General features: G+C 42.9%; 2 protein-coding genes and 1 long non-coding RNA gene across 3 annotated transcripts in view; 2 read left to right on the forward strand and 1 right to left on the reverse strand.

The window, feature by feature from the left end:
* Positions 1-4,257, reverse strand: part of tgfbr2l (transforming growth factor beta receptor-like) — an 11,182-nt gene extending 6,925 nt beyond the window's left edge. Inside the window, 2 exon segments of the mRNA XM_063887269.1 lie at positions 820-964; positions 4,134-4,257. Of these exon segments, the coding sequence (XP_063743339.1) occupies positions 820-964; positions 4,134-4,188 (200 nt within the window). The 5' untranslated portion in view covers positions 4,189-4,257.
* On the forward strand, positions 734-4,574 carry LOC134867004 (uncharacterized). The gene is made up of 2 exons (XR_010166105.1): positions 734-944; positions 3,946-4,574. It is a non-coding gene; the product is annotated as an uncharacterized LOC134867004 (long non-coding RNA).
* Positions 4,575-6,366: 1,792 nt separating this feature from the next.
* lcp1 (lymphocyte cytosolic protein 1 (L-plastin)) lies at positions 6,367-21,344 on the forward strand. The gene is made up of 16 exons (XM_063887463.1): positions 6,367-6,547; positions 10,926-11,006; positions 11,834-11,982; positions 12,402-12,525; positions 12,633-12,765; positions 13,027-13,108; positions 13,562-13,727; positions 16,039-16,181; positions 16,846-16,941; positions 17,864-18,059; positions 18,473-18,551; positions 18,820-18,934; positions 19,650-19,783; positions 19,896-20,016; positions 20,134-20,258; positions 20,952-21,344. The coding sequence occupies exons 2-16, from the start codon at positions 10,940-10,942 to the stop codon at positions 21,082-21,084; spliced, it is 1,863 nt and encodes a 620-aa protein (XP_063743533.1). The 5' UTR covers positions 6,367-6,547; positions 10,926-10,939; the 3' UTR covers positions 21,085-21,344.
* The last annotated feature ends 125 nt before the right edge of the window (positions 21,345-21,469 follow it).

Below are 21,469 nucleotides of genomic sequence, written 5' to 3' on the forward strand. Positions count from 1 at the left end.
CCTCAACTGATAGTGTGTTAGGGCGGTGGAAGGAACACTTTGAGGAACTCCTGAATCCGACAACTCCACCCTCTATGTTAGAGGCGGAGCTGGAGTATGAAGGGGAGATACTGTGGGAGGTGCTGCAGGAGTATGGGGTGAGGGGGTCTCTACTCAGGGCCATCCAATCTCTGTACTCCCAAAGCAAGAGCTGTGTCCGGGTCCTCGGCAGCACGTCGGACAGATTTCGGGTGAGGGTTGGCCTCCGCCAGGGCTACGCTTTGTCACCAATCCTGTTTGTGGTATTCATGGACAGGATTTCGAGGCGTAGTCGTGGGGGAGGGGGTTTGCAGTTCGGTGGGCTAAGGATTGCACCTCTGCTGTTTGCAGATGATGTGGTCCTAATGGCTTCATCGGTCTGTGACCTTCAGCACTCACTGGATCGGTTTCGCGGCCGAGTGTGAAGCGGCTGGGATGAGGATCAGCACCTCCAAATCTGAGGCCATGGTTCTCAGCAGGAAACCGATGGACTGTCCACTCCAGGTAGGGAATGAAGCCTCACCCCAAGTGAAGGAGTTCAAGTATCTCAGGGTCTTGTTCTTGAGTGAGGGAACAATGGAGCGTGAGATGGGCCGGAGAATCGGAGCAGTCCTTATTTGTTGTTGCTGTTACTCATTTCTTACAGATTTAATTATTTTCATTATGTTTCAGTGTTTAATTGAATTATTATGATTATTTTAAGATTCAAAAATAAATAGAAATAATACATGACATTAAAACAGTTTGAAAGAAGCTTCAGGAATAAATATTTGAATAATAATATGAACGAGTGTTCCTGACCACAGGGCGATGCAGATCTCCTCGGTGCTGGAGCAGAAGGACGACAGCGAGCAGTTGCTGAAGCAGACGCTGTCTCTGCACACCGGAGCCGACGCCTCGCACCACCTGCACAGGTTGAAGCTCAGGTGACTGAAGCTCGAGACACCTGGGGGGACGGGGGGGGGGAGGAAGTTATAGAACAGGCACTGTTCTTCTTCTGTGCTGCTCCCTCTCCTGTAGTGTGTTCTATGGGTGTTAGTGCATGTAAAGGGTCTGCAGACGGAGTTTCTTTATCACACTGGCGCCCCCTGTTTAAAGTTCAAATGAAATGTGCAAATGCTGAAAATGTACTTAGACATGTGAGTGTGTGTGTGTGTGTGTGTGTGTGTGTGTGTGTGTGTGTGTGTGTGTGTGTGTGTGTGTGTGTGTGTGTGTGTGTGTTTGTGAGTGTGTGTGTGTGTGTTTGTGAGTGTTGTTTTGATTTAACTGGCATTACTCTGTCATCTGGGTCTGATCACTGCTGTTGTTATGATGTGGCATCACACACACACACACACACACACACACACACACACACACACACACACACTCACACACACACACACACTCACACACACACACACACAGCTGAAGTTATTCCAGATGTTTTTCTTCCAAACAGAGTCGAAGACAAAGGAAAAAGAAAAGTGAAAGAGCTTGAGAAGCAGAAAGCTCCCTTTAATTAGAATCAGCTCAGTGTGTGTGTGTGTGTGTGTGTGTGTGTGTGTGTGTGTGTGTGTGTGTGTGTGTGTGTGTGTGTGTGTGTGTGTGTGTGAGTGTGTGTGAGTGTGTGTCTCCAGGAATAAATTGAAGCCAGAAGCGAGCTGCTTTCAGAGCCAAGTTAGCATCCTGTGCTCCGCCCTCAAAGGCTCATGGGAAATATTTGAGAACTGCTTGCTGCCCGGAGAGGAAACACAAACACACACACACACACACACACACACACACACACACACACACACACACACACACACACACACACACACACACACACACACACACACACACACACAGAGTATATAAGATTGTTGTTTTCATGGAGAAGATGTTATCGTTGACAGAAAGGAGGAAGTCCTCCGTAAATACGTTTTACTTAAATCAGTATGATATTAAATAACATGATACTTCATAAAATAATTACTGTAATTATTTTTTGAAGCTTTAGAAAAACAAAATAGATACAGGAATTTGAAATTCTAAAAAAGCAAATAAAAAATAAAGAGGAGTTTGATAAAACAGATAATAGAATAGTTATTCTGTGTAGAATTTAAATAGATAAGTGTTGAAGTTACATTTATCCTGATACAATATGTATTGTAGTATAATTATAAAACACTGTGTACAATATATAGATAATATTGCAGTAAAGATACTACGTTACATCTAGAGCAGTAAATAAAGTACCTCACATTTCATTTGTGCTCTCCAGCACAACAGATAGTTATTATGCACAGCTGTGTGTGTGTGTGTGTGTGTGTGTGTGTGTGTGTGTGTGTGTGTGTGTGTGTGTGTGTGTGTGTGTGTGTGTGTGTGTGTGTGTGTGTGTGTGTGTGTGTGTGTGTGTGTGTGTCTGTGTGTGTGATGAAAAGAGCAGTGTGTGTGTGTGTGTGTGTGTGTGTGTGTGTGTGTGTGTGTGTGTGTGTGATGAAAAGAGCAGTGTGTGTGTGTGCTTTAGTTGTACTAATGAGGAAAGTGAGGTGACGTGTTGAAGGCCTGATGAGTCTCTCTCTCTCTCTCTCACACACACACACACACACACACACACACACACACACACACACACAAACTTTTTTCAGTGCCAGTCCGTCTCTTCTCCAGTGTTTCAAGACAGCGCCAAGAAGCCTGTGTGTGTGTGTGTGTGTGTGTGTGTGTGTTACTCACACACACTCGCTCTTTGTTGGATGTGAGATAATACGTTTGCTTTGAATGACAGGCTCTTTTCCTCTCTGTGGATTCACTGCAACGTCTTTAAAAATAAAATAAAACACATTTAAAATGTTTCATATATAAATGGTAATATACCAAAACACTTTAAGCCATACAATAAAAACTATAACAAAGAAAATCTTTCAATAAACAGTCGCTGCTGTGACCTCTCTAAGAGATTCACTGATTCATTCAAGACCTGGGAAAGGTTCCCCCACAGGAATGAATGCTGATCACTTCGAGGTCACACTCATCCCTCAAGCCTTAACGTAGAAAGGTGATTTCAAGTGTAATCTGCTCTCCAGACTCTCAGCTTTATGGGACAGTTTAAGTTGTGTGAAGTTTTCAGAGATTTTACAATGGGTGTGTGTGTGAGGGCATGTTCAGAGTGATGACATCACTATCTATCTGTGTGAGAATATCAATTACACATTTCAATATTTACAGTTTGCTTTTTAAAATACTTAGATTAGTGAAGTATATTTATGATGTTTCCTCGTTATTTCACACAAACGTTGTTAGTGACGGTGAATCTTTTATCCTGTGTATTTTAATAATTACATTTTTAAATATCTGAATACTCGCTGCAGATACTCTTTATTTCGTAGGAAAATGTCCAGAACGTAATCAAGCTGTCAGATGTAGTGCAGTTTAAATATGTTGACCCCTGAGATGTAGTATAAGGTTAAATATATTAGAGAAAGTACAAGTACCTCATACTGAAGCAGCTGATCCCACAGAGTACTGCCAAACATGGAGTACAGCATTCGGCTGTGACATTTATACACATTGCAGTTCAAATATGTACAGTTAAAGTATATTGATGGTGCAGTAATATTGACTTTAGGCACTTAAAGTATAGTTCTAACTTTGCAGTAAAATGTAGTAAAAGTACTTGAAGTAAAAGTACAAACTAAGCAGTAACATGTACATAAAGTACTTAAAGTGAAAGTACAAATTGTGCAGTAAAATATGCTTGAAGTACTCAAAGTAAAAGTACTGAATATGTACTTTAAGTACTTTCTTCACACCATAGAAAAGTACACACAGCATGAATCTGATACTTTTACTACTCAGCCTTTGTAACATGTGAAAGGCCTTGTAATTATCTGAAGTACTTTGTATTAGTTTACTTTGGTCTCCTAAGTATTTTTGACTGATTCATGTGTACCCCTCCTCCAGCAGGACAAAAGTTCCCCCACCATCAGAGAGCAGAGCCCAGGGAGAGAAGGGGAGAGGAGAGGAGAGGAAGAGATCGGGGAGAGGAAGAGATCGGGGAGAGCAGAGGAGAGGAAGAGCCCGGGGAGAGGAGAGGAGAGGAAGAGCCCGGGGAGAGGAGAGGAAGAGCCCGCGGAACAGGCAGTACTCACCGGCCGTCAGGAGGGCGAGGATCCCGGTCCAAAGCGTCCGGCACCGGGCCATCATGAGTGGGCAGAAATCCGGGTGTTTGTCGGTGATCTGTGGAGCGTCTGAGCTGTGGAGACAGAGAACAGATGTTTCTCATCCAGATGCAGTTAGCCCCGCCCCCCTGCTGCCTGACACTCACTCACACACACACACACACACACACACACACACACACACACACACACACACACACACACACACACACACACACACACACACACACACACACACACACACACACACACACACACACACAGAGACACACACACACATACACACTCACACACACACACACACACACACACACACACACACACACACACACACACACACACACTCATATCTGTATTTACATGAGGAACACGTGACGACTTTATGAAATAAAAAGCGTGATTAAACATCAAGGGTGTGTGTGTGTGTGTGTGTGTGTGTGTGTGTGTGTGTGTGTGTGTGTGAGTGTGTGTGTGTGTGTGTCTGTGTGTGTGTGTGTGTGTGTGTGTGTGTGTGTGTGTGTGTGTGTGTGTGTGTGTGTGTGTGTGTGTGTGTTCTGCTGCTCCCTGGTGGCCACAGGAGGAACTTCAGTGTCTTTGCAGTACTCACACTCACACTGTATATATAGAAGAAAAGCCTTCATTACCGTACAGGCTCAATCACATGACAGCTGTTATGGGAGAGAGCAGAAAGAAAAGATCTCCATCATCATAAATAAACTACATTTCAATTCATATCAACCAGGAATATGAACATGTGTGGTCCAATAACGAGCTATTTGGAATGAAGCTCCTCTGCTTAAAGAACATTTGGGACAACATGTAACTTCCACGTCAGGTAAGAGGTCCATCAGCCCCATGTGCTCCCAGTCACCACTGCAGCCGACCCATCAGACCCTCCGTGGCGCCTCAAACTCCTGATCCGGAGAACGTCCGAACATCCGTCGGGGCCAGAGCCAGGATGGTTTCCATGGTGGCAGCGGCGCTGTCCTTGCTGTTGGCCAGGAAGCCCGTCGGCCCGCCATTTTGAGGGACCACGATGTACAAGATCTGAGTACTTCTACTTTTACTCAAGTACAGACCTGAGTACTTCTACTTTAACTCGAGTACAAGATCTGAGTACTTCTACTTTTACTCAAGTAGGCTACAAGATCTGAGTACTTCTACTTTTTCTCGAGTACAAGACCTGAGTACTTCTACTTTACTCAAGTACAAGATCTGAGTACTTCTACTTTAACTCAAGTACAAGATCTGAGTACTTCTACTTTTACTCGAGTACAAGACCTGAGTACTTCTACTTTAACTCGAGTACAAGATCTGAGTACTTCTACTTTACTCAAGTACAAGACCTGAGTACTTCTACTTTACTCAAGTACAAGATCTGAGTACTTCTACTTTTACTCGAGTACAAGACCTGAGTACTTCTACTTTAACTCGAGTACAAGACCTGAGTACTTCTACTTTAACTCGAGTACAAGACCTGAGTACTGGTACTTTAACTCGAGTACAGACCTGAGTACTGGTACTTTAACTTGAGTACAGACCTGAGTACTGGTACTTTAACTCGAGTACAGACCTGAGTACTGGTACTTTAACTCGAGTACAGACCTGAGTACTTCTACTTTAACTCGAGTACAAGACCTGAGTACTTCTACTTTAACTCGAGTACAAGACCTGAGTACTGGTACTTTAACTCGAGTACAGACCTGAGTACTGGTACTTTAACTCGAGTACAGACCTGAGTACTGGTACTTTAACTCGAGTACAGACCTGAGTACTGGTACTTTAACTCGAGTACAGACCTGAGTACTGGTACTTTAACTCGAGTACAGACCTGAGTACTGGTACTTTAACTCGAGTACAGACCTGAGTACTGGTACTCCCTCTGGTAAACGGTGAATCTGTAACAGCAGTTATCCATGGAGTGCCGCAGGGCTCAGTGCTTGGACCCACTGGGTTCACATTATAAGGCATCACGTGAATGTGACGATATTCAAATTCAGTCAGCTTTCTTTCGTGAAATATTTAAACTTTTGGGATGGATATCACTTTCTGGAGGAAACACGGAGGAGGTGTTCTCCTCTGCAGAACATCTCCTCCGTGTTCCTGTCCTCAGTGCTTCATCTTTACACTTCCCTCTCAATATGTAAAACTGTAGAAATCTGCAGCGCTGAATCTCACCTCGCCTCACATTGCCATATAAAGACAAAACCTCTGATTCCTGTTTCTGAAGGCTCGCGTGTCACTTCCTTCCTCATAGATTTGAATATCTGCGCTTTTGTCATTGTCCTGCTGTCACCGTGCAGAGAAGAGAGCAGCCGAGGACCGAGAGGAACACACACTCTTTAATCTGCACAACACACACCTGCAGACGTCTCAATCTACAGGTAACTACACACACACACACACACACACACACACACACACACACACACACACACACACAGTGTCACCTGTATTCAGGTGAGGAAACGGTGTGTAGATGAGATAAAGAACAGGGTATGAATGGAATGTCTATGAGAAGTCAAGCTATAGGTAAAATGTTGAAATCAGGGGATAACTTGTGGAACGTATGAGATAAAAAGTACACAGAAAGATTTAAAGTCACACGTGTGATAAATAGTCTGAAGAGTTATGAAGTTTAAATCATGGGATAGAATCTCCTGGAGAATAAAGGCACAATTATGAGGTCATCATTCTGAGGACTAAAAGGTTGACATCATGAGACAGAGTCCTAATGATGGTACAATAGAGAATCATATCATATTTAGGGCTAACAATTATTTGCTATCATGAGTTCATTTCTTAATATATCAGTTGTTCTGTAACTATCCTTTTATTGAGATATATTTGTTGTTCTTTTTATAGCTGGAGCATTTTAATACCTTTAGTAAACAGACCCTCCTCCTTCTGGAAACCTCCTTCTTAACGAACACAGCGTTTTCACTTTACTCGAGATTTTCCATTTAATGCTGCTTCTGCTTTTACTGCACTGCATTCATTAATGAGGGCCTTATTTATCGAGGCTTCAGTGACTGCCTGTTTGAACTGGTTCAGGTCCACATGGTGAACTAAAATGCTCCTTGATGCATCAAGATTTTAATCATCTAATCGGTCCTTTAGTCAAACGTACATCACATATGGAGACCTTTTTCCTGCAGAACTTAGTGAAGCGTATTCCTTTATTTGTAATGGAGTCTTTTTAAAGGTATACTTCGACTTCTTCCACCACTGATCCAGTAACGTAATGAACATGATTCTGAAACGGGCCTTTAGGCATAACGAGTACTTCTACTTTTGGTACTGTAAGTTGAATTTGATGCTGATACTTTTGTACTTCTACTTTAACCTCAGTACAAGATCTGAGTACTCTTCCACCTCTGCTTGTTTGTAGGATATATAAAGCATCTACTCAGCAGTATGCCCTGTTTCATTACAGCATTAATTGCACTCTAATATATATTTTCTGACTATAAGACTGAACAATACAGTGTGGTTTAATATAACACCTCTTTAGAAGAGGCACTTCTGATACTCCAGTACATCGAATAGAACGTTTACTTATGTACCGTTTTCACTAAACTCACTTACTGAGTACTTTTAAAATGTAGTATTGCTCCTTTAACTTATGTTAGAAATGTGAGTGATTCTTTAACTTCGGCCATTTTGAACCTTTTTCAAAAAGCAGTGGGAGGCCTTCAGAGGCGAGAGGAAGTTAAAGCTCTGACGAAAACTGAACAGGAAGTTTGTGGTTAGCTTCACTCCAACTGCACAAAGTAAAAATCTGTCTGACATCACGATCTGTTTCCAGCTCACAGAGCATTGAACCCAGAGGTGTTGAGACCCCAAAGTGTTAAGATAGGAATGTAGAGCAGGGGTCTCCAGCACATAGAAACTGCAGGATGCTAACCTGCAGGTGTTGGGCGGTTTACACAGTTTACATCATTTGTGTTAAATAGCATTCATTTGCAGACAACAGCTAAAACAAGCTTGGCTGATTTGGGCAGTTTAGGAGTGGTGTTGGGGGGATTGGGGATGCTGAGTGCACTTTAGGCCATAGCTGTATTCTGAGAGCTGATTGCAAAGCTTCCAGGGACTAACAACTGATATTTCTGATCCTTAAAATGTCAGAAATTGATCCAACATCATCAATAACCTGAAAAACCACACCAACAATTTTATAAAATACAATGAATCATAAGATTAAAAATAACAAAAAATAAGAATTCTAAATAAATAAAAAGAAGAAACCAAAACAAACAATAAATGAGAAAATATGAATAATGAAAAGACACCTTAAACCAAACCATGTATTTTATTTTACCCTCTAACCTCTGTGTATATTTAAATACCATTTAATCACACACACACACACACACACACACACACACACACACACACACACACACACACACACACACACACACTTCTTTCTTCACATCCTCTCGCTTCACTTTGACTCCTAAAAAGGATCGGCACACACTCTGTGTTAATCACCGCAGACTGAAATAAAGCGCTCATGTGATCTGCTGTCAGAAACACTTCCTCATCTGCAGCTCTTTCCTTTTTCTAAAGGCACAAAATATTTCCTAAAATTAATGCATTTATATTTAAATCAAAGGAGGAAGAAAAGCATTCTGCAAGAGAACGAACACATAATGGATCGATCACTGAAAGTGAAATGCACATTTATTGTCACCTCCAACTCAAAGGTTTATTCCTCTACAATATTTTAGCTTCAGGATTTAAACTGAATTCAAGATGAAATGAAATCACTGCCCTGTCAGGATTTCAATCAATTTCTGTATTCCAATCGCTGAAAAACTGTCTATCTTTGATCCAATATAAGAGCAATGACTAGAAAAACATAGACCTGGTTATACACATGGTGATAGGGTGTTATATTTCACAGGGGTTTTAATTTGAATGAATTCAGTGCGTACTTACTAGCATATAATGAGAGGTGCATTGTGGGTAATGTAGTTGTGAAATGTGTACAAAGTGATAACCAAAATGTGTTGAACATATTAGAATATATTTACAGCTCTACCCACTGATTGTAATATTGAAAACAAAGGCAAAAGACAACATATGTGTTCATGATGATCCGGCACCAAGTCATTATTTCTACTATTATTTCATATATTCTTCTTAATTCTGAGTTACTTCAAGAATAACCAGGAATAATATGTTATATGAATGATATCATTAGCTTGAGCTTTGCTGCCTGTCTATTTCTAATGACCTTTACCATTTTACTATTCATAATAAATACATTATTAAACAAATAAATCTAAATCTGGTATTTTGTGTTTTGGAGCTTTTTGGAGAAGAACCAGAGATTGTGATGGGAAAAAAACCTTTGTGATATAAATAAATAAATATTCAAATATAAAATAAGACAATCAAATAAAAAGACACCAGAAAAGATACGCCTACGTTTCCAACTGTTTGTCTGAGAGGTGCATTGTGGGTAGTGTAGCTGGAGAAACATGTATGGGATTAGAGATATGATATTTCCTCTTCGGTTGCATCTATTTAAAAAACAAGGCCTCCTTTGTGAGAGTTATGGGAAGTACTTTCTGAAGTAAAGAGTTATTTTGGAGAAGAACTCAGATCTTGTACTTGAGTAAAGTAGAAGTACTCAGGTCTTGTACTTGAGTAAAGTAGAAGTACTCAGATCTTGTACTTGAGTAAAGTAGAAGTACTCAGGTCTTGTACTTGAGTAAAGTAGAAGTACTCAGGTCTTGTACTTGAGTAAAGTAGAAGTACCAGAGTGTAGGAATACTCTGTCACAGTAAAAGTATTCTAAATGTTCCTCCAGTGACTGCTGGATGTACTGCAGGGTAGCTGCTGGATGTACTGCAGGGTAGCTGCTGGATTTACTGCAGGGTAGCTGCTGGATGTACTGCAGGGTAGCTGCTGGATGTACTGCAGGGTAGCTGCTGGATGTACTGCAGGGTAGCTGCTGGATGTACTGCAGGGTAGCTGCTGGATGAACTGCAGGGTAGCTGCTGGATGTACTGCAGGGTAGCTGCTGGATGAACTGCAGGGTAGCTGCTGGATGTACTGCAGGGTAGCTGCTGGATTTACTGCAGGGTAGCTGCTGGATGTACTGCAGGGTAGCTGCTGGATGTACTGCAGGGTAGCTGCTGGATGTACTGCAGGGTAGCTGCTGGATGTACTGCAGGGTAGCTGCTGGATGTACTGCAGGGTAGCTGCTGGATTTACTGCAGGGTAGCTGCTGGATGAACTGCAGGGTAGCTGCTGGATGTACTGCAGGGTAGCTGCTGGATGTACTGCAGGGTAGCTGCTGGATGTACTGCAGGGTAGCTGCTGGATTTACTGCAGGGTAGCTGCTGGATGTACTGCAGGGTAGCTGCTGGATGTACTGCAGGGTAGCTGCTGGATGTACTGCAGGGTAGCTGCTGGATGTACTGCAGGGTAGCTGCTGGATGTACTGCAGGGTAGCTGCTGGATGTACTGCAGGGTAGCTGGTAACTAAAGGTATTACAAATTGTGGTGGAGTAAAAGTACACAGTAGCATAACATGGATATACTCAAGTAAAGTACAAGTACCTCAAAACTGAACATAAGAACAGTCCTTGAGTAAATTGACTTAGTTGCTTTCCATCATGCAGGTCAGATTTTGTAGCAAAGGAGGGCTTGTGTGTGTGCAGGAAGAGCAGCAGAAGCAGAAGTTTGAAACGTCCACTTCCTCCTCTGACTGGTTATAATGTCAGGATGTTTTTTGCTCTGGTTCAGTTTCAGGTTCCAACATGAGTAACCCAATGCCGATCTCCCCGGAGGAGCAGGAGGAGCTGCGAGAAGCCTTCACCAAGATCGGTACGTTCAACATTTAACACTTCCTCTTTATTCAGGAGGAAGCTGCAGGGGAAGCAGAGACATCCACAAAACAAACCGAGCTTTGGATCAATTGTTGCTTTTTCACAAGGAGAAAAATGTTCCTGTTAATACAAAAGCTAATCAGATACCTTTATTCGTCCCAGCGAGGGGAAAGTAGAGAGTCAGCTATTCCTGAGTGTCTGTCAGGAAGCATGCATAACAATATTAAAGATGCAACTAGAAATTACACAATTTACCAATACACATCCTGTACCAGTAACAGCTTAGCGATAGAGCAGCCAGGTGGAAGTATATAAGCTGGAAGTATATTTTGCACATACAGTAAATACATATTGCACAGCAGGAGGGTTATAGTCTTTGTGGAAAGATGAAATGAAAATCCAGGTACGAGACATAACGGAGACAAGTGAAATGGGAAAGCCCAATAAGTGTAGGAAGAAGAGAACCAGGACCCAGACAATAGAAACTATACTCTTTATATATCACATGTGGAAGTGTGGGAGTTTATGTATTACTCCGAAACATTACAACCCAAAACACATCAGCGTGAAAAGTGTTGCTCTCAGTGCTTTCTAAAGACAGACACAGTAATTGTTCAAGTGTTATCAATCCACACTTGAAGACCTCTGCAGACACACCGAAGCCGGTACATTTCAGTGTGTGCTTTTACCCTTCCTCATCCCATACGGGCGACATACGGGTCCATAGTTCATAGGGACTCAGATTCATATGAGAGGGGAAACGAGTTCATACAGTCGGTCAAAGCTGTTATTCCAGCTGTTTTTAAAGAGCTTATTCTCCTGCAGATGTGGACAATAACGGCTTCATCAGTAAGGATGAGCTGACGGAGCTCTTCAGAGTCGCCAACCTGCCACTGCCCGGGTACCGAGTCCGGGAGATCGTGCAGGAGCTGACCAGCTCCAACGACCAGCTCACCTTCACAGAGTTCACACAGGTATCATGCATTACACAAAACGAGAGTCATCTCAAAAAGTAATGCCTTACTTTACTAATTGACTCTCTGCTGACTGTCAGATTTCATTTATTGTAATGTGACTATATTTGCAAGTTTTATCCACAACTGAAATCCATGCACTTTCTGAGCACTGAACTCTGCACTTCTGCATGGAAAGATTATGACTACTGCATTCAGAATCAGAGAGGAGGGTGAATATAAAAGGCATCATAAAACAGTACACTAACATATTAAACCAAGAGTCAACACACTTTAATTTAATACCAATTAAAGGAGCAGCATAATAAAGAGCTGAAAGTACTGAAGTAGCACCCATCAGTGACACGAATACACTGTAAATGTAAAGTATATGGCCTTTGTTAGTTTTGTATTTATTTATGCATATTCTCAACCTCCAGATAGTGCATGGGCTGAAGAGCAGCGAGGTGGCAAAGACTTTCCGGAAGGCGATCAATAAGAAGGAGGGAATTCGGAACGTGGCGGGAACGTCGGAGCAGTCTGGCACGCAGCACTCATACTCAGGTACCGTGTCATTGACATGTTCTATATGTACACATCGGGTTCAGGGCTTTAAAAGTCTATCTTTTGGGTCGACACGGTGCACAAGAGATTTACTGTGTCCCATGCAGAGGAGGAGAAGGTGGCGTTTGTGAACTGGATCAACAAAGCTCTGGAGAAAGACGATGACTGTAAACACGTCCTGCCGATGGACCCCGACACCGACGACCTGTTCACCGCCATGGGGGACGGCATCGTGCTCTGGTACCCTGAGAAACATTTGGAATAAATCAGAATGAGAACACCTTTATTAGTCCCACAGGGGAGGTTTACATTGTTAACTAGCATCAAAATTAAACAGAAGTACCCACCCAGGTGGAAAACAATCAAAACAGTACCAGAACAATCAAGAGGCACATTGTGGAAAACGTTCCAAAACTAAAACAATACACCGTATAACCAAACTATTATAAACCAAACCTTTGTTTTTGCGTTATTTGTTTCTGTTCATGTGTTTTTTGTCAGTAAGATGATCAACCTGTCCGTCCCCGACACCATCGACGAGAGGACGATCAACAAGAAGAAGCTCACTCCCTTCACCATCCAGGTAACACACACACACTTTAACATGGGAATATATTCATTTAGCTTCACAGCAGCTGTTCTTCCATTTACATCCTCTCCAGGGTCGGGAGGGTTACTGCATTTATTAGATACCTCTAAAGAAAAGGTCTGAGTATCAAAATACAAAAGTAATGCAATCTGATTACAATATCAAATGCAATGCAAATAAATCCAAGAGAAACAAAGAAGAGGTTTAAGTGTATTAAGTAAGACAACAGAAGCGTGACCTAAGAAAAGAACCAAGACAGGATCAGAAAGGATTTTATCAACCCTTCATTCATGAAGCAGATTCAGGCAGTAGTGTTTTGTCTACTGATTTGTCCGGAGAGTGAGTTCTCTTCATGCATCAGTTCACGACGGCAGGTTTCTGCAGCTGTCTGCTGTTTGTTACCAGCTCTTTTTTATTATGTAACCCTGCTCATGGTGGCTCCTGCAGGAGAACCTGAACCTGGCCCTGAACTCGTCGTCGGCCATCGGCTGCCACGTGGTGAACATCGGGGCGGAGGACCTGAAGGAGGGCCGGCAGCACCTGGTTCTGGGTCTGCTGTGGCAGGTCATCAAGATCGGACTGTTCGCCGACATCGAGCTCAGCAAGAACGAAGGTGAGGGGGGCATGAAAACAACCAGTACAGAATACTGTTACTGTTCCTACAGAGGACATTCACATTCTTCCAGCAAAAGTAAGGAGACAGAATAGTTTAGACTTAATTAAGAAACATGCATAAAATATCAAAGATTAAAACAGGATTACAGTTTATGAACTGCACATGCAGCAGCAGCAAGTGTAGCATGTCTAAAGTAGTGTGAGAGCAACCAAGTGATAGAATTCAAAGTGCAAGTGTTCACAGTTATTTACAGATCTAGTTCAGGGGTTGAGTTGTCTAGTTCAGTGGGGTATGCGGACCCCTAGCGTATTTAGGAGTAATGCGTGAGATTTAATGCGTGAGATTTCTTTTAGTGTTAATTAGGAGATAGAATAATGACAAAAATAGTGGGACATTTTTAAAAGTCGAAATTTGAAGAAAAAGTCAGACATTTGGTAAAGAGAGAATCTTTAGGGAAATATTTTATTTATTTTAAAGAATCAAACATTTTTAAAAGTCGACATTTGGAAAAAAAATCTGATTTTTCAGAATTTTTCAGAAATTCCAATTTAAAAAAAATCTGAAGTCTGAAAAGAAAAACAAAAGGAAAGAAATTGGGAGCCGAAAGAGCGGTCTTTGAAAAGAAGAGGATTAGGGCCACGTGGAGGCAGTAGAATATTGAGAAAATAGCAGGACATTTTTAAAAGTCGACAATTAGAAAGAAAGTCAGATTTTTGGGGAAAAAGAATTTTGAGGCAAAGAAACAGACTAATGGGGAAAGTGCAATCCCTGCAGTGGCATCCCTGCATCCAGTGGCGGTGCGTCAATAGTGGGCGCTTAGGGCGCCGCCCACCCTGACTTTTTGAGTTAAAAAACGTTATATATACAACATAATTGAAGTAAGAAATGTACCGTGTTTATGGGTTAAATGTGTATGGGAGACCACTGTCAAGAACCGCTAAAATGTGTCCGGACATAATATATTGCCATTCGCCTTTTCTGAGAATAGGCAGGTCGGCTACCGTCCGTGGGCGCCGATAACATGGGAGTCTATAGGAGAGCTTATACTTTTCTCAGTCATTTTAGCAAGGATAGCTTTTCATTGGGGGATGAAACTTAGATCTGTGGGCGCAAAGATCAATGGCATTGTTTCTTAGTTCAATGTGACATTCTTAGATACGCGATTGGACTATTTCGGCGAATCAGCATCGTTATCATTCCCTAACCACAAGCGTAAAGAGCAGCACCGTAGCTAGCTGAAACTTAGATTGAGTGAATATGGCGACATCGATGGCTGAGAACTCCGTGCAAGCTCTACTTAAAACACCGTTTCATCGACTATCAGATGTCGAAAAGAAGAAATTGAAAGACTTGGGACCCGAGCGTCCGGATCTAAACATTCAACAGACGACCACTGATCGCGGGAGAACCTACACTCGGACTTTCTCCTCAAACTTGTATGCTAAGCGGAATTGGTTAGCTGGTTGTACAGTGAGCAATGCCTTTTTTTGTTTCCCTTGTCTGTTATTTCAAAGTCCTGGGACTGAAACACTTTGGACTACAACCGGGATGAAGGATCTAAAGCACTTCACACAAAAATGTAAGAAGCACGAATGTGGCCGCAGCCACCTAACCAACTGTCTTAAGCTAAACCTCTAAAAAAGTGCTATTTAAACCGTGCCGCCCAACTGCGCCCCCCCAAAAAATGTTCACCAGCCGCCACTGCCTGCATCCCTGCAGTGGCATCCCTGCAGTGGCATCCCTGCAGTGGCATCCCTGTCAGAAAAGGACAAAGATCCTCAGGGAAGCCCTTGTTGCTCACTAAACCGTCACTTATTAAGAGGATCAGTTCAAAGCAGCTGATGACTCTCAGGATACTGCATGATGTCAGCACTGGTTCTCAGGAATTTAGGGATGATGTAAACATTTGCAATGCAGCTTTAAGAGTTTCTCAGTTAAAGGTTGTAATAAATCAGACGCTGATGGAGCAGCTGGACCTCTCTATAGAGGCGGTTTCCCTGCAGGGGGGACTGGTCTAGCTTAGGAACAGACAACATTAATAATAACACTAATTAAGAAGCTGTCTATAAACAGTTTGTATTTCACATAAGAAATATTGCACAACAGGGCTGTTACAGTCTGTTACAGTCTGTAATTGGAGTAGTTCAACATGTTTGGAAATGTACTGATTGTTTTCTCCTGTGTGTGTGTGTGTGTGTGTGTGTGTGTGTGTGTGTGTGTGTGTGTGTGTGTGTGTGTGTGTGTGTGTGTGTGTGTGTGTGTGTGTGTGTGTGTGTGTGTGTGTGTGTGTGTGTGTGTCTGTGTGTAGCTCTGATGGCTCTGCTGCGTGATGGAGAGTCTCTGGAGGATCTGATGAAGCTTTCCCCCGAAGAACTGCTGCTGCGCTGGGCCAACTACCACCTGGAGGAGGCCGGCTGCAGCAAGATCAACAACTTCAGCTCCGACATCAAGGTACACACGTTTGAACACAAGCTACCTCTCTTAATGTCTGAACAGCTTTCCACTTTTCCTAACAATACCGTACATATATATCTTTTTATTATTCTGGTTATTTTCTCATATTATACTGTATGTAGTTTTTTGGTATATCTATATTTAAGGTGAATAATGTTCTATATCTTAATGTTATAAATCTGTTTAACTTTTAACTGTGTTAATGTTTGCACCATACACACCAAGTAAAATACCTCGTATGTGTGAATAGAGCGGTGTCTGATTCTGAAAACATGGCAGATGTAGTACTCACATGTGTCCTCTAGGGGCAGCCAAGTACACAGGAGAAAAACCAAATATATAATTACTTTTCTTAAGAGGACTGCGAAACATTTCAAAACACCGAGTGTGGGTCGTCACGAGGTCTGACAGTATTTTTGGCTGAGGAGACAGCAGAACGGGTTGTTTTTCAATATGTGATCCTCATAAACACAGCAAAACACACACATTTTCACACACAATGACAAATGTGTGGTACTCATAAATACAGCAAGACAAACATGCCAAGACACAATGAGATAGTTATTCAATACTAAAATTAACAATAACATACATAACAGAAAGCTGTTCTATCCTCGTTCAAAGACAGAAAAGAGATTCAAACATATTGATAATATTTCAGGACTCTAAGGCGTACTACAGCATCCTGAACCAGGTGGCCCCCAAAGGAGACGAGGAGGGAATCCCCCCCATCGCCATCGACATATCCGGACTCAGGGTCAGCGAGACTTTATGTCACATTATGATATAGCTATCGTATTTGGGAAAGGTTCAAGGAATACAATTGGGAATTACTCTGGTTGAAATGTTCCTTTAAAGAGGCCTCTCTCTCTCTCCCTCTCGCTCTCCTCTCTCTCGATCTCTCTCTCTCTCTCTCTCCCCCTCTCCCTCTCTCTCCCTCTCCCTCTCTCGATCTCCCTCTCTCTTGATCTCTCGCTCTCTCTCTCTCGCTCCCTCTTGCTCTCTCTCTCCCCCTCTCCCTCTCTCTCCCTCTCTCTCCCTCTCTGCTCTCTGTGGTGCTCCCTCTCCCTCTCCTGTTCTGCTCTCTGTGGTGCTCCCTCTCTCTCTCCCTCCTGTTCTGCTCTCTGTGGTGCTCCCTCTCTCTCCCTCTCCCTCTCTCTCTCCCTCCTGTTCTGCTCTCTGTGGTGCTCCCTCGCTCTCCCTCTCCCTCTCCCTCTCTCTCCCTCTCCCTCTCCCTCTCTGCTCTCTGTGGTGCTCCCTCTCCCTCTCCTGTTCTGCTCTCTATGGTGCTCCCTCTCTCTCCCTCCTGTTCTGCTCTCTGTGGTGCTCCCTCTCTCTCTCCCTCTCCTGTTCTGCTCTCTGTGGTGCTCCCTCTCCCTCTCCTGTTCTGCTCTCTGTGGTGCTCCCTCTCACTCTCTCCCTCCTGTTCTGCTCTCTATGGTGCTCCCTCTCTCTCTCCCTCTCCTGTTCTGCTCTCTGTGGTGCTCCCTCTCTCTCCCTCCTGTTCTGCTCTCTGTGGTGCTCCCTCTCTCTCTCCCTCTCCTGTTCTGCTCTCTGTGGTGCTCCCTCTCCCTCTCTCTCCCTCTCCTGTTCTGCTCTCGAAGGATTTCTCATTTGGCCTTTAGAGTTGAGTTCTAAGTTGAGTCTGAGTTGATAAACCTGTGTACTGCCCCCTGCAGGAGAAGGAGGACGTGCAGCGAGCGGAGCTGATGTTGCAGCAGGCCGACCGGCTCGGCTGCAGACAGTTCGTCATGCCGACAGACGTCGTCCGCGGCAACCCCAAACTCAACCTGGCCTTCGTGGCTAACCTGTTCAACAAATACCCGGCGCTGAAGAAACCCGACAACGTGGACATCGACTGGAGCTCCATCGAGGGTCCGTCTGTCCCCCGTTTATCTCTAAATGACTCTTTATTTATCTTACCAAAACAGATACTGAAATAACTTGATGTAATCTTCACAGATCAGTGTCCCACATTCACAGTATCAGACATCTGGGAAATAATGACCAAACGCAACAAATGACATTTAAAATATAATCATATAAAATGAAAACTCATTAAAAAAACGAATGAAAAAGCTCAAACAGTCATCAGTAAAAATATCTAAAATCTGATTGATTTGGTCAGGGTTATTAATAAAATGACATGTTAATCTAACGGTGCCCTTTAGAAGGGACACCATACTGTTGCATTGTATAAATGTGATCATTATTATTGATGAGTCATTAATGGTTGCATTATTATATTAAAGGTTATCAGTTGTTTTATGTTTCTGGATCTTTTCCAGGGGAGACCCGGGAGGAGCGGACCTTCAGGAACTGGATGAATTCTCTGGGAGTGAATCCTCGAGTGAACCACCTCTACGTGTAAGGGAATAACCTTTCTCTGAACCCTGCAGACACACAGGCCCTGTTCTGCTCCCTTTGACTCCTGTGTGTGCTTCCGGACCAAAGTGACATCACTGTGGAACACTAGCGCTCCAACACATTTAAGTGATAGTCTAAGGGGCGGGACATCGCTAAGCGTTTGACCAATCACAACAGACTGCCAGCTAACATAGCTGAACAGTTTTCTGTAAATTGTTCTGACTTACTTTCATTTTGAATGATTGTTTTTTTCCGGTGTGTGTTTCAGGGACATCGACGACGCGCTGGTGATCTTCCAGCTGTACGAGAAGATCAAGGTCCCGGTGGACTGGGACAAAGTCAACAAGCCGCCATACTCCAAACTGGGCAGCAACATGAAGAAGGTAACTGGTCCAAAATAAAGAGAGTAACAGGAAAAAATGCATCAGAGCATGCTGAATCTCAACTGAACCTAAAAGTTGTTTTGCACTTCATCTGAACTTTTTCTGGATTTGTTATGAAGTGTTTCTCCTTTTTATCAGAACTTTTTATGACTTCGATACTTTTGATTTTTCCCGCCTTTATGCAACATTTTCTAATTCATTTCAAACTTTTTCAACTAAACTTAGTTTTTTGACAAGCAATACTTCAAAAAAGATATGAAACACATCCGTTATCATTTTCTAAATTATTTTGGACATAATACTATTACTCTTTTACTTAACTGTGACGTCTAAGAGTTTCTCTAAATATTCTATTAAGTCAATAAAGACAAAACAAATCTTCACTTTTTTTGATATTTTGTCGTGTTTTAAAACATAACATACACTTTAGACCTTTTCTTTTTACTTTTGTAGACTTTTCTTTTAAGTCCTGCAACGCAACGCTGCACGCACATGCCGCGCACACACACACACACGCACACACACACAAAAATAGTGGGAAATCTTCAAAAGTAGAAATTTAGAAGAAAGAGTCAGACATTTGGAGAAAAGAAACTGAAGTTTAAAAGAAGTCAAAGGAAGAGAACATTTGGTCACAAAAAGTGTGAATTTAAAATATTTCTCTAAAATCAAAGCGACTGTAACTTCAGTGAGATATGAATCCTTGCTGTTTCAGCTGGAGAACTGTAACTATGCAGTGGACTTGGGGAAGAAAGAGGCCAAGTTCTCTCTGGTCGGCATCGCAGGGCAAGACCTGCACTCCGGGAATCGAACACTCACCCTCGCTCTGCTCTGGCAACTCATGAGGAGGTAACTAAGACTAAACCTCTTTACACCTTTACCATCAAACACTTACAACCTTGATGATCTCTGAACATCCCAGAGGACCAGCTTTTATTTTGAAGGTGTTGTTTCCCCTCAGGTACACTCTGAACATCCTGGAGGACCTGGGTGACGGTCGTAAGGTGACCGATGACACCATCGTCTGTTGGGTGAACGACGCGCTCACACAGGCCGGGAAACCCACCATCAGCAGCTTCAAGGTGAACCACACACCTGAAATATTATATCTACATTTTATATCATGATCTTTTTCTGACATACTATGAATTTAATCAACACTTTAAACCACTGACTGTACTTTGTCCTGTGTGTGTTAGGACGGGTCCATCAGTAGCAGCCTGCCGGTCCTGGACCTGATCGATGCGATCCAGCCCGGATCCATCAGATATGACCTGCTGAAGACCGAAGACCTGACGGAGGAGGAGAAGCTCAACAACGCAAAGTAAACACACCATATTCAGCTTTACAAAACAAAATATCTCACAGCAACCAGAGAGGAGGGAAGCAGACAGAAGCTTGATGTGTCCCAGGTCGACTGTCTTCAGTTACCGCTTGAAGGGATGGATACTAAAATGCTTTCAAAAAACATACTTCAAATACTTTCTCATTTTGGCCATCAAACTGTAAATGTAATTTATTAAATATGATTACATCCCCAACTTCAAACATTAATCAACTGTAGGACGCAAGCAGGTCAAGAAGAAGGCGGGAGAAAAGGGGATGTTAGAGCGACACAAACAGAAGTAAAAACTGATGACTTACAAAATAAAAGCAGACAGGAAGTCAGCAGCCTGTAGAGAACCTTCAGAATAAAAGCAGTGGCTGTAAGGAATGGTACATGGACTGTACTTATACAGCCCTTCATCAGGTGTTCTGGACCCCTCAAAGCTTCACATATTACGAGTCATTCACCCATTCATGCAGAGCAGCACCACTTGCTCTACGGAAGTTAGCACACACACACACACACACACACACACACACACACACACACAGTTGGCCATTGGGAGCACCTCAGGGGCTCCGACCCACAAAGGCAGCCACACTCCCCCAGTATGTGCATATTTTTCAGGAGAAGAAATAAGAGGGTATACCAAAACCTGTGAAGTCATCGCTTCCTGTCTCCTGTCAACAGGTACGCCATCTCCATGGCGAGGAAGATCGGCGCCCGGGTGTACGCCCTGCCGGAGGATCTGGTGGAGGTGAAGCCCAAGATGGTGATGACGGTGTTCGCCTGCCTGATGGCCCGCGGCATGAAGAGGGCATGAGGACCCCCCCGCCTCATTAACACATGTAACATTGAGGTTCATTAATAAAGAACACATTTAAAAACTGTGATCAGGCGGAAGAGAAGGGAAATGATATTCAGGTACTTTAGGGGTCAGCTCCAAACAAGACGTCCTGACTCTCCAAACACTTACAGGTGTTAACTGAAGTCTGTGTTGCTGTGACGTTTCTCATCCCTGCTCAGGGTTTTTAGCCTTCACACCAAATATTAGCCATAAATAAACAGATTTTTGTATTAAAAGTTGTGTTGTTTCTGCATGTTGTCAGTGCTGGTGTTCCATGCCCACTTTCCAGAACTTCTTTTTTCAAATATCTGCTTTACAGATTAGCACCAGCATTACAGAGAACCACTCACCCTACATGAAT

The sequence above is a fragment of the Eleginops maclovinus genome, chromosome 7 (assembly GCF_036324505.1).
Source record: "Eleginops maclovinus isolate JMC-PN-2008 ecotype Puerto Natales chromosome 7, JC_Emac_rtc_rv5, whole genome shotgun sequence".
Lineage (NCBI taxonomy): Eukaryota > Metazoa > Chordata > Actinopteri > Perciformes > Eleginopidae > Eleginops > Eleginops maclovinus.

What these genes read in the sequence shown, in the direction of transcription:
- lcp1 (XM_063887463.1), top strand. Translation starts at nt 10,940, where the DNA reads ATGAGTAACCCAATGCCGATCTCCCCGGAGGAGCAGGAGGAGCTGCGA. An exon ending in CGAGTGAACCACCTCTACGT is followed by an intron (nt 18,552 to 18,819) that starts GTAAGGGAATAA and finishes TGTGTGTTTCAG; the next exon opens with GGACATCGACGACGCGCTGG. An exon ending in CTCTGGCAACTCATGAGGAG is followed by an intron (nt 19,784 to 19,895) that starts GTAACTAAGACT and finishes GTTTCCCCTCAG; the next exon opens with GTACACTCTGAACATCCTGG.